The 13504-nt window shown below is 36.3% G+C and overlaps 1 protein-coding gene across 1 annotated transcript in view; it reads left to right on the top strand.

Annotated features, from left to right (window-relative positions):
* Window positions 1-12416, top strand: part of YWHAZ (tyrosine 3-monooxygenase/tryptophan 5-monooxygenase activation protein zeta) — a 30595-nt gene extending 18179 nt beyond the window's left edge. Inside the window, exons 3-6 of the mRNA XM_021688701.2 lie at window positions 7275-7398; window positions 8165-8328; window positions 8406-8501; window positions 11531-12416. Of these exons, the coding sequence (XP_021544376.1) occupies window positions 7275-7398; window positions 8165-8328; window positions 8406-8501; window positions 11531-11590 (444 nt within the window). The 3' untranslated portion in view covers window positions 11591-12416. The remainder of the gene's footprint in view (window positions 1-7274; window positions 7399-8164; window positions 8329-8405; window positions 8502-11530) is intronic.
* The last annotated feature ends 1088 nt before the right edge of the window (window positions 12417-13504 follow it).

Raw genomic sequence — 13504 nt, 5'->3', positions numbered from 1 at the left:
TGGTATTTGTGACCAGTGATAAAGTTAAGCTTTGAAACACAAATGAGAATTTTGGAAAACTTGTGTCCACCACTTCCATGATCTTGACAGCTTTCTAAATTTTTTTAATGAGTATAAAGCAGTCCTAAAACCAAAAATCTTTAAACCTTAAATATGGAGCATTTATTGTTATTACTTAGTTTTTTTCTAGAACATGTATCTGTTTGTTTGTTTTTTTTTTTTTTTAGATTTTATTTTTTTATTTGGAGAGAGAGCACAAGCAGGGAGAGCAGCAGAGGAGAGGGAGGAGCAGGGAGCCGGATGCGGGGCTCGATCTCAGGACCCTGGGATCATGACCTGAGCTGAAGGCAGATGCTTAACTGGCTGAGCCACCCAGCCACCCCGAAAGTGTATGTTTAGAGAGAAAGAATAAGTACTATGGTTGGGAGGAATAAGTTAGCATTTTTTAAACATAAGGAAATTAGATCATGTAAGAGGAGGGGGAGTCTGGAACTAAGGTGGGTTTCTGGGATGTTGGTGGGTTGGCTGGTTAAGGTGTCATTTTAAAGTTAATTATAGTGCAGATATTTCCTATGATAACTTACTTACTTGATTAGTTTAGACAGTACTTGAAGGAAAATAGTTGGTTAGAGAATGCTAGTTCAGATTAGAGTGTTCTGTCCTCCAAAGGGTATCTCTTCTTGCTCTGTTCTAAATGCTTTCTGTATATTAACTCACATTATTTTACCCCTCTTAATAGTTACACAGATTTAGATTACTGAACTCAAAGTGTTAAAAATGAGATTACAAGAGCCACTAGAGCAGATTTTTGAATGTCAAGATCTCATATGTTATATCTGAATAGAGTGCCTGCTCTGTCAGGAACTATGATTTTCCTATTTATACTCTCATTTAGACCTCATAGCAGCCTTTTGAAGTAGATTTTCATGTTGATCATTTTATATAACTAGATTTTCATTTAGTTTTATAGATTAGCTCTGAGAGATTAATTTGCCCAATATTTCAAAATTAATGATGAGAGAGGCATTCAAAGTCTGTCTGATTTTAGAGTTTATGCTTTATTACACCAAGCTGATGCTCTAGGAAGTGCTTGGATACCCAGAGATTAGGGTCTTGCTACCAATTAAGGTAGTAGTTTTGGTGTTTTAGGTGGTTTCTAGTCTAATTGTTGCCTAAGGTGATGTTTTACTCTTAATTTCAGACTATAATTATACTAAAGGACCAGTGGTATGGTATATCAGTAGAATAGAGATAGATTTTTCAGTTTATAAACCTTTCATTAGAAATATTTGACCACAGCCAGGATTGAATGTTAAGTTCTTGTTAATGAAGAAGGCAGGTTGAACCTACCCCAGGAAGGACAGTCAGAACTAGATGACATGTTTATATGGTTCCTTAATTTGAATACACTCCAAAGTCAAAGCATTTATGGTATGTAGATCATCCTTTGATCAAAGCATGTGTTAGAAACTTGCTAATAGGGGCGCCTGGGTGGCTCAGATGGTTAAGCGTCTGCCTTCGGCTCAGGTTATGATCCCAGGGTCCTGGGATCGAGTCCCGCATCGGGCTCCCTGCTCAGCGGGGAGCCTGCTTCTCCCTCTGCCTCTCTCTCTCTCTGTCTCTTATGAATAAATAAAATCTTTAAAAAAAAAAAGAAGCTTGCTAATATATTCTGCTCTGGTAAATTGACTGGTTTGGGAGGGAAAGTCATTACTTGTCCCCATATATCTTAAGTGTTTTCACAACCTAAGAGGTTAATTGTGCCTGTAAAGAGAGAAAAGTCTTTTTAAGATCTCAAGGGTCACATAATTTATCCATTGATAGATTGTTTCAGTGTTTTTTCTTAAGAACATATCATTTAGCCCTGGATTATGAACCATTTACAGAAAGATGTTGAATATGGGCTTCTAATAGCATCTTGCTGCTTCCTATCCCATTTTACCTTATTATATAAAGTCAGAATATGTGTTCACTCTAATTTTGCAAATTAATCATAGATATTTTTGAAAATGTTGGCCATGGTATCTTTAAAAGATAGTGGTTGTCATCAAAAGCAGATTTTTAAATTGCAAGTGGAGGTACATCAGTAGTCAGCCTACCCTCTGTTTATGATTGGAAGTTGTAATGTCTCATCTACCACTTATATAATGCTGTTTCTCCTTAGAAATTCAGATTCTTAACAGTGTCCCAGAGTAATCATCACTTTCATTATACTATAGTAGATGAATGAAATTTAGAAGGTTGCATTATATATTGAGTAGGATATTCTCAAGTTTTTGTATTTTTTGAAAATAGCTATTAGTCCTTTCCTCTATTTGATTTTTAAATTTGCTCACCTCCAATTTTTTCCTTGTCACTGCTGCTTTCTGATAAGTGCTGCTTCCTTTTTCCTTTTGTTCTTACTCTTTCCATCTTGGTCTTCCTACTTTGCCTCTTTCCTGTGGCTTCTAAATCTGGAAAATGTATATTTTATTTTTCTTTGGTCAGTTTGACAAATTAACATACTTAATCACCTCTTTAGTGCTAAAACTAACTTAATTGAATGAACTCTGTATCTTCCATATCTTATATTAGTTGAATGAAACCACATCTGATTTATGAATCTATAAAATACCCCAAGTAATCACCTTATTTTTCCTTAAAATCTCTGTAAGAGTAGGTGGAGCTATTTGATTAGGTGGCTTATTCCAAGTTTGGACCACTCATACAAATCTCTCTTATTGAGCAGAAATCTGCCTCTTGCTGAACTTAACTAGTCTTGTCTAGAGCCATTCTTTCAATTTTCATGACAAGTTTCTAGTTTCTTTACCATTCTTGCTTGCTTTCCTGGATATTCTCCAGTTTGTCAATGCCTGTCTTGATAAATTTCTTAAAGAAGCAATATACTATAGCTTTGGTCTCATTAGTACATTATAGAACTGAATCATTTTCCTTAATTTTGATTCCTAATTGTATTAATATCTTGGAATCACATTATCCTTTTTCGTAGGCATAGCACCCTATTAGGGCAGAAAAAAATGTAGCATAATTGTAGTAGTACAGGTCAGATTGCCTAGCTGGAGTTGTACCTTCACACGTTGAGCTGGGCCCCATTGTCTTCTGTAGGGTAGTTTAGTTTCTCATGGGTAGGTTTATGAAAGGATCAAATTAAAGTATTAGAAGTGTTATCTTTATTATTGATATAGCTTTATAAAATTTTTTCTTGTCTATTGCTGCATAACCATTTAAAACATAGTAACTTAAAACAATGATTTATTCCTTCTTGTGATCCTGCGGTTTGCCTCAACTGCAGCTCTTCACATGGTATTGGCTGGAGTCACTCATTGCTGCGTTTGGCTGGGACTGAAACACCTGAATGGCTTTACCTAACCTGTCCCATTCCTGGGGCTAGCTTGGCCTTTCTCTCCAGCAGGGTAGTTTGACTTTTTATATGCTAGCCTAGGGTTCCAAGAGCGAAAGGGGAGGCTGCCAGTCTTCTTGGGTTAGGCTCAGAAATGGAACTGAGTCCCTTCCACTGCATTCTCTTGGTCAAAGCAAATCATCAAAGTTAGCCCGGACTCAGGAGAAAGGAAATAAATTCCACATCTTGACAAGAGGAGGAATGGCATATGTGTGTACAGGGATGGCAAGGGAGTTAGTGGAGGATGTCTTTGGAGATTGTCTACCACAGTTCTGTTTTTTCCTAGCCAATTGAACCAAGTGTTAGCCCCTTTATTTAATCTTTAATAATATTTATTTAAATATTTATTTAATCTTTAATATCCAGTCTGTCTTCTTGTGTTTTAAGTTTTAATGGTTCTTAGAGTTTTGTCATCAGAAGATACAATAGACAAAAGTATGTCATTTATCCCGTTCTCAGCTTTTTACTTGTAACAGCTTTATTGAAGTATAACTGACATACAAAGAACTGCACATTTTTGTAGTGTACAGTTTAATGAGCTTGCTTTCTCAGCTTGTAGTCAGCATTTCACTAGAAACATTTGTTTGCCACTGTTGATACTTAACTCTTGGTCCTTTTGGTCTATCGTTGGGTCAGTAAGCTGCTTGATTACTGTTGTCTTGCCTTCCTTTTACTTGTAGTTTCTGGTTAATATCTTTTAAAGTTGTTTCTGTTACTGTTTTTTTATATGTTATGGCTAAAAGCAGTGTTCACTTTGGGGGGAGAGGTGCTTAACTACTGTTTAAAAAATTTTCCTTGTGAGTTACACACAATGTTACTAGGGATATAGAAGTTAGTACTCATAAAAGATGTGTTACTAAAGATGGGTTGTAACATTTCTTGTCACCTTGACTACACGTGTTTGTGGCCTTCATCTTGACATAGAATGGGTTAAAGTCATTGGAAAGTTGAAGGGGGGCGCCTGGGTGGCTCAGTCCTTAAGCATCTGCCTTCAGTTCAGGTCATGGTCCCAGGGTCCTGGGATCGAGCCCCGCATCGGGCTCCCTGCTCAGCAGGAAGCCTGCTTCTCCCTCTCCCACTCCCCCTGCTTGTGTTCCCCCTCTTGCTGTGTCTCTCTCTGTCAAATAAATAAAATCTTTTTAAAAAAAAAAACAAAGTTGAAGGACGTAACTAGGCAATGTTGTTCTCAGTTTCATTTGTCTTCCTTGCTAAACCACTTAACACAAAGTTAGAGATTACCTTGTCCACCATTTATTTCTCAGTGTTTAACACAGGGGCATTTAAATACTTGGAGAATTAAGTGAATGTGAAAAATAGGTTTAAGCAGTAAAATATGAAATAGAACTGCATAATAAGTGAAGAATAACTTTCATGTTTGGGCTTAGTTATTGTCAGTTTTATTTGAAGATATTTTAGTATAATCTTACTTATGTAAATGAGTCAAAGACTTGTATATGGAGCCTTCTTTAAATTTATATATTTTTCTTTTGCTGTTTAAAGTTATTTGTGAATTCTGGTTGGTTACGTTATTACTTTTTCTTTAGTTAGACTTCATAGTCTAACCTTCAGCTTAGCCAGTCAGAAATTGAATTTACCATTTGAAGTGTGGAATGCCACCATTTACTAGACTGACTCCAAAGCCATTATGCTATACCATCTTCCATAGTTGAATGAATAATGTATTTTGTATTAAGATATAAAACTTGAAAAGGCTTGGTCATTTGTTTCTTACGTGAAAAATTCATATTCACTTAAGTGAAAAATCCACTTACTATATTAAATGGGACTATCTTCTGTTTTTGAGGCAGATCCCAAAAGAGCTGCCATAGTCAGTGTTCAGAGAGTGCTTATGGGGGCCCCTGGGTGGCTCAGTCGTTAAGCGTCTGCCTTCGGCTCAGGTCATGATCCCAGGGTCCTGGGATCGAGCCCCACATCAGGCTCCCTGCTCGGCCGGGAGCCTGCTTCTCCCTCTCCCACTCCTCCTGCTTGCGTTCCATCTCACTGTGTCTCTCTCTGTCAAATAAATAAAATCTTAAAAAAAAAAAAAAAAAAAATAGAAAACAAAGAGTGCTTATGTCCTAAAGAGCATGGTGTTCAAAGGACAAATGCAGCTGAGAGGCCTTTGAATATGAAGGTATGGGTGTGGTATAATAAAGTTTTTGTTATCCTAACCAAAGTGTTCATCTGATTTTAGGCCAGTAGTTTCAAATATTGGTTAATAACCACAGGAAACGTAGTAGTTTGACTTCTCACCTTGACCCCCTTCCAATAATGCAGTGCAGCTTGGCCCTACTGCCATGTTGGCCCCTACCCACTTCATGTGGGTATCTGTAGCTTCAAACTATCTGTAGCTTCAAACTGTTTTGCATATGAGTAGACTAAACTGCGTGACTGCCAGAAGGACAGAAACCAAGAATCAAGAATTTGATAACTCTTCTTGTAAAAATGGACTAGTTGGGGCTAAGCCCAGTTGAAAACTGATTTTCACCTTGATTCCTAGGGTATTTTTAGCCAGGAGGAAAATTGGGGGTGGTGAGAATGGTTTTGTTTTTTGAGTATTTTTATTAACATTTGCCTAATTGTACTACTGGAATTACCTTTTTTCCTCTTAAAAGAAAAAAAAAAAAACCCACTAGTTTATTGTGCCTTCTCCCCTTAATACAACGATCTGATTTTTTTTTTTTTTGCTTTAAATCAATTGTAGAATATAATTATTAGCATGCTAGGATTTAAATTAGTCTAGATTGTTAATAGTTTTAAACAAAATTATACAGGATGAAATTTTATCTGTTGGTCAGTAAATATGTATTTTATTAGCTAAAAATCACTTTAAGGAAATTAATAAAAGGTTTACTCTTCAGATCTGTAATTCTCATAAACCTATCTACCACTGTCTTTATTTAGTTTTTTTAAAGATTGATTTACTTGAGAGAGAGGGAGAGGGTGAGGAAGACAAGAATCTCCAGCAGGCCCCCTGCTGAGTGGGGAGCCTGGTGGGGAGCTGGATCTCACAACCCTGAGATCATGACCTGAGCCAAAACCAGAGTGTGACGCTTACCGACTGTGCCACTCAGGCGCCCCATACCACTGTCTTAACTTTAATTAGGAACAATAAAACTTTGACTTTGAACAACTTGTTACCTGTTGTGAGGTTTTGCTTGAATTGTGTTCTTCTAAATGAAGTTGATTTTGTTCTGCTTTCTCGGTTACGGACTCTGGTAGTCTCTCTTAACATGATTGGTTTTTGCTTGAGTCATAGTCCTCCATGAGTCCCAAAAGTTTATCTCTTGTGTTCTTTCCATTCTAATGACTACCTTGAAAATGGAAAGTTTGTCAACTTAGTAGAAAAAGCTTGTTATGAGCTCTCATGCTTTCACATTCACTGAAGCATGTGGTCTTTATCAGCATGTAAACAGCACTATGCGGGGGAGGCACATACTCAAAATGTGTCCTTAAGTAATAAACACAACACTAACTTCACTTTTTAAGCATTGCTATCCAAAGCATTCTGCTTTTTAAAAGATTTTTTTTTTTTTAAGATTTTATTTATTTGACAGAGACCGCGAGAGCAGGAACACAAACAGGGGGAGTGGGAGAGGGAGAAGCAGGCTTCCCGCCGAGGAGGGAGCCCGATGTGGGACTCCATCCTAGGACCCTGGGATCATGACCTGAGCCGAAGGCAGCCACTTAACGACTGAGCCACCCAGGCGCCCTAGCACATTCTGCTTTTAAACCACAAATTTATGAGCCTACTGCAGTTCAACTATTGTACTCTGGTAATAATTGGGTATTAGGCTGTAGTATGCTGTTAAGAAGTGAAGATTTTTTCAGTCTTGTAAATATTCTTATTGTGACTGTTTCTTTTCTTCCAAAGTCTCTTTTGGAAAAGTTTTTGATCCCCAATGCTTCACAAGCAGAGAGCAAAGTCTTCTATTTGAAAATGAAAGGAGACTACTACCGTTACTTGGCCGAGGTTGCTGCTGGTGATGACAAGAAAGGTAAACTGTTTTTAAACATGTTTGTTGAACTTGTGTAAAATAACACAGTATGGAAGTAGTCTCTCTGAAATGTAAACAGTTGTACGTTTACAATTAAACATAATTGCTTAGAGCTCTAAATGAAGAGCAGTAATTAACTTTTTTCTTTTTTGGAGGGGTAGGAGGGGCAGAGGGCGAGGGAGAGAGAGAATCTTAAGCAGGCTCCACGCTGGGCTCAATCTCACAACCCTGAGATCATGACCTGAGCCAAAGTCAAGAGTCAGAGGCTTAGCCGACTGAGCCACCCATGTGCTCCAGTAATTAATTTTTTTTAAGTCCTGAGAATGTATACCTACTGCCTAATACTGGTGTTCTAAAATGCATGCTTGTTGAAAAGCCAATTTTGTGCATAGGAATGTTTCCTCACAATTTTTTTAAGATTTTATTTATCATGACCTGAGCCGAAGGTAGACGCTTAACGACTGAGCCACCCAGGCACCCTGTTTCCTCACAATTTTAAGAGATAGTGATCACAGCGTAACTATAGAGCAGTGAAAACTAGTTATTGAGATGATTGCAAGAGTTGTTGTATTGACAGTGACCAATGGTTAGTGTGGTGGTGTTCCTTCGAGAAGCCTTTTTTTTTTTAAATTTAAGATCCTCATTCAATCAAGGTTGCTACAACTTAGTATTTCAGAGCATACCATTGGATATTAAAGGTCTGGCTTGAGGGGTGGAGATGAAGTGCAAACTTTGTCGATACGTTTTGGCATGTTTTATTTTCCAGGGATTGTGGATCAGTCACAACAAGCATACCAAGAAGCTTTTGAAATCAGCAAAAAGGAAATGCAACCAACACATCCTATTAGATTGGGTCTGGCCCTTAACTTCTCTGTGTTCTATTACGAAATTCTGAATTCCCCGGAGAAAGCTTGCTCTCTTGCAAAGACAGTACGTATTTTACCTGTTTTGTGGAAATTTAGTAATCCTTATTATTTGAGCACTGAAATGTCCTTCTTTCATCATAGGCTTTTGATGAAGCCATTGCTGAACTTGATACATTAAGTGAAGAGTCCTACAAAGACAGCACGCTAATAATGCAATTACTGAGAGACAACTTGACAGTAAGTACATGACAGCATCATGAATGGCCAGTGTGGTTGAAATTATGTTCTATAGATTATTACAAGGAATATTTCTGGTCTCTTTATTGAATATAAAATTGTATCAGCTATTAAAGCTATGAAGAAAACTGCCTTATAGAAACTAAGATGAGATCAAGGACCAAAAATGTATACTTTAGTTAGTTACATATCTATTGTTAGAGTTTTAGTTCTTAAAATAATTTTGTAAGCCCTGGTTTTGGACTTTCAATCACATAGGCTGTTTTATTTTCCAATTCAATTTGGGTGTTTCCATTTGTTCCATTTTAGTCACAGAATAGTTTTTATTATCAAAATTATACAAGTTCTCTTCATGTTTAAATTCCATTAAAAATGGTTTTCTTGGGGCACCTGGGTGGCTCAGTCAGTTAAGCGTCTGCCTTTGGCTCAGGTCATGATCCCTGGGGTCCTGGGATCAAGCCCCATGTCATGTTCCTTGCTCAGCAGTGAGCCTGCTTCTCCTCCTTCTCCCCATTCTGCTCTCTCTGTCTCTCACTCATTCTCTATCTCAAATAAATAAATAAAACCTTTTTTAAAAAAATGGTTTTCTTGACGATAAAGTTGCTTCCATATTTATACAGCTATGGTACTCCATCAGTAACTTCAGTTAAAAAATTTCATATACCTTACGGAATTCAAATGGAAATCTATTTTGCCTAGCTAGCTAGCCTCTTAATAAAAAAAAAAAAAGACTTGTTATGGAATGTCATGCTTATCCTTAGCATACTCCAGACTGAGAAAAAAGAACTGTAATGCTATTATCACATTGAAAAAACCTACAGTAATTCCTTAATAATGTTTAATATCTAAACAGTACTCATTCAAGTTGTTTCTTTTTTAAATTGTCTTTAATAAACAGTTTTTTATTTGAGTTGGGATCCAAATAAAGTCTACACCTTGCAAAGTGGTTGATATGTCTCTTTAGTCCCATAGGTTTCCCCATTCTCCTTCAGATAAATACTGATTTTGAAGTTTTGAATCTTAGGTGAAAAAATTATCAAGTACCTGCTGTGCCAGGTAATGAGAGCTAGGAGTGAACAGTTGCAGTGTAGAGCCTGAGGACTGTATATCCTTTTATACATTTCACTTCCAGCTTTATTCTAATTCACTGCCAATTTTCTGAACCAGGTCTATATTCTGGTGGTGTTATCATCATCAAAGAGTTTTTTGAACCACACTGTATACTTTGTTATTATTAAACACTTAAAATTATTTTAAAAAGTGTAACTGGGGGCTACTTACAAATTTGTGGGATTTTTATTTTCGTCAAGAGAATAACCTGTAGTTTCTTAAAGAATGAATTTTTTATGTCAAAGGAAAGAAGCACTTTGTTAGGTATTTTTAATATTAAGAATTTTCCTATTTTCTGATTTGAAGTGATGAGATGGTTGTCATTCCTAAAAGGTAAAAATTGAGACCTACTTGCTGTTACATTGTCATCACTTTTTGAGAGGGCCTGGCTTGAAATACATACTTCCAGCTGATTTGGTTATTATTATAGCATGAAAGAGCATACTCCCAACAACTGAAAAGAGAACCAAGGATTGCATTCCGATTCTGTTACTAATTACTGTGTGTCTTCTCTGAGCCTTAGTAGTATCACCTGTCATCATTATAGGTTGATTGGATCATTTATCTGTTAAGAAATTTTGCCAAAACTACATAGTATTTGAGATTGGATGTGATTGACTAAATTGCCAACACATAACCCTGGTAGAAAAATGTATCAACTTTTTCAGGTGTTTATGGAAAATTTGAGAATCCTAGAAGGTTAAAACTGGGAAGAGATGTTAGAAGATAATTTCATCTTAAAAAACCCGTTTAACAGGAACACACAGACTTCCAGAGGTCATTTAGCTTAATATGACCTTGGAAGAAATCTCCTTTCCAGGGCAGAGATCTATTTGGTTAATAAATAAAGCTAATGGGGGCGCCTGGGTGGCTCAGTTGGTTAAGCGACTGCCTTCGGCTCAGGTCATGATCCTGGAGTCCCTGGATCGAGTCCCGCATCGGGCTCCCTGCTCAGCAGGGGGTCTGCTTCTCCCTCTGACCCTCCCCCCCTCGTGCTCTCTCTCATTCTCTCTCTCTCAAATAAATAAAATCTTTAAAAATAAATAAATAAATATAAATAAATAAAGCTAATGGATGATTTGGGAGTTAGAAAAGTATTGCATTTTTTTCCTTCATTTTTCATTGTATAAGCAGTCCTTTTATAAAAAATTACATCTAAAAGTCATTATGGACTGTTAAGACTTGTAAAATATACTAATTTTTGAAGAAGCTGAAATAATTTTGAGATTTTTTTTAACCTGCAAAATTAACATTAATGAAAAAAATTAATAGAATCCATAGTCTTAACACTATGGGACAATTCAGTTTTTACCTCTTAGAAGATTGGGTTCTGACCATACTGTTTTCTGTTCAACTCTTTATTTTGAATGCTATAGATTCAAAAGGTATGTTTTTCTAAGCTAAAAACATTAGAAAAGCTAAATTTGTAATTTAATTCAGACTTGATATTCTCACTCTTGAATTTCATGGAGTGTGAGATTCTCTTTGCAGTGGGAGTCTTATGTTGTACGAAAGAAATCAACCTGAGCTTGAACTTGGGTTTGAATTAAGATGATTCTCGTTTAGGTACACTAAACTTAAACATCCGTCTCTCATATTGGGGCTATTCAGAGCAGTTTGATATTCTCATTTTTGTAGCACTTCTGTATTTTTTATTTTGCTTTCTCTTCTATGATAACCAAGAGTTTCTTGTTATCTGACTTTATTTGAAGACAACTTGCTTTGTACTTAAAGTGTTGACACAAAAAGGTTAGGGAGAAAATGAGGGTGTTTTGTATCTTGAAGCTGTCTTCATTGCTTGTAATCTTTTAAAGAAAGCTTTCAGCAAAAGCTGTGGTTATATTCTGGTAACTATGACAAATTTATTAAGATTTTTTTCAAACTGAAACATGCTGAAAAATATTTCCTTCTTTTGCCAGTTGTGGACATCGGACACCCAAGGAGACGAAGCTGAAGCAGGAGAAGGAGGGGAAAATTAACCGGCCTTCCAACTTTTGTCTGCCTCATTCTAAAATTTACATAGTAGACCATTTGTCATCCATGCTGTCCCACAAATAGTTTTTTGTTTACGATTTATGACAGGTTTATGTTACTTCTATTTGAATTTCTATATTTCCCATGTGGTTTTTATGTTGAATATTAGGGGAGTAGAGCCAGTTAACATTTAGGGAGTTATCTGTTTTCATCTTGAGGTGGCCAATATGGGGATGTGGAATTTTTATACTAGTTATAAATGTTTGGCATAGTACTTTTGGTACATTGTGGCTTCACAAGGGCCAGTGTTAAAACTGCTTCCATGTCTAAGCAAAGAAAACTGCCTACATATTGGTTTGTCCTGGTGGGGAATAAAAGGGATAATTGGTTCCAGATACAGGTGTAGTTTTTGTGGGTACTTTAAGGTTTGGAGCACTTATAAGGCTGTAGTAGAAATGGGTATTCTGTAGTTATTACATATTGAACCATGAGTATCTGTGGAATACTCTCAATGTGCACACCTTTGACTACAGTTGCAGAAGTGTTCCTTTAATTGTGACCCAATTTACTCTGGATAAGGGCAGAAACGGTTCACATTCCATTATTTGTAAAGTTACCTGCTGTTTGCTTTCATTATTTTTGCTACACTCCTTTTATTTGTATTTAAATGTTTTAGGCAACCTAAGAACAAATGTACAAGTAAAGACGCAGTAAAAATGAATTGCTTGATATCCATTACTTTATGTATATCAAGTACAGCAGCAAAATAAAAATCCCATGTATTTAACTTTTTTTAGGGTTTTTTTGTTTTGTTTTGTTTTTTGTTTTGGGGTTTTTTTTTTGCTTTTGTGATTTTTCTTTTTTTTTTTTTTTTTATTATTTTCTTAAATTCATTTTCTGTAAAAATAGTTAACAGGGAAATAACTTGAGATGATGGCTAGCTTTGTTTAATGTCTTATGAAATTTTCATGAACAATCCAAGCATAGTTGTTAAGAACACGTGTATTAAGTTCATGTAAGTGGAATAAAAGTTTTATGAATGGACTTTTCAACTACTTTCTCTACAGCTTTTCATGTAAATTAGTCTTCTGGTTCTGAAACTTCTCTAAATTGTACATTTTTGGAAATTTATTCCTTATTCCCTCTTGGCAGCTAATGGGCTTTTACCAAGTTTAAATACAAAGTTTATCATAACAAAATACTACTAATATAACTACTACTGTTCCCAACCATGTCCCATATTCCTCCCCTCCCCTGGGCGGGGGGAGAAAGTTTTGTATTTTGTTTGTTTGGTTTTGGGGTTTTTTTTTTGTTTTTGTTTTTGTTTTTTCAGAGACGGGATTGATTGGAAAAAAGTAATGTGTTCCATTTAAAATTTTGGTATACGGCATTTTCTAACTTAGGAAGCCACAATGTTCTTGGCCCATCATGACATTGGGTAGCATTAAGTTTTGTGCTTCCAAATCACTTTTGTTTTTAAGAATTTCTTGATATTGTTATAGCCTGCCTTCCATTTTGATCCTTTATTCTATTTGTCAGGTGCACAGGATTACCTTTTTTAGCCTTCTGTCTTGTCACCAACCATTCCTACTTGGTGGCCGTGTACTTGGAAAAAAGGCCGCATGATCTTTCTGGCTCCACTCAGTGTCTAAGGATACCTTGCTTCCTTTGCTTGCATCCCACAAACTATTTCCCTCATCCTATTTACTGCAGCAAATCTCTCCTTAATTGAGATTGTGTTTATCTCCTTGTAAACCCTACCTATCCTGAATGGTCTGTCATTGTCTGCCTTTAAAATCCTTCCTCTTCCTCTCTTTAAATAATGATGGGGCTAAGTTATACCCAAAGCTCACCCTAGGACTATTTTCCTCAGTACCTTGCAGAAAACACCAAACAAAAATATCATTTTAAAAGAGGTG

The sequence above is a fragment of the Neomonachus schauinslandi genome, chromosome 4, assembly GCF_002201575.2.
Source record: "Neomonachus schauinslandi chromosome 4, ASM220157v2, whole genome shotgun sequence".
Classification (NCBI taxonomy): Eukaryota; Metazoa; Chordata; class Mammalia; order Carnivora; family Phocidae; genus Neomonachus; species Neomonachus schauinslandi.
The sequence above is the reverse complement of the archived record's forward strand: the minus strand, read 5'-3'. Positions and strand labels throughout refer to the sequence as shown.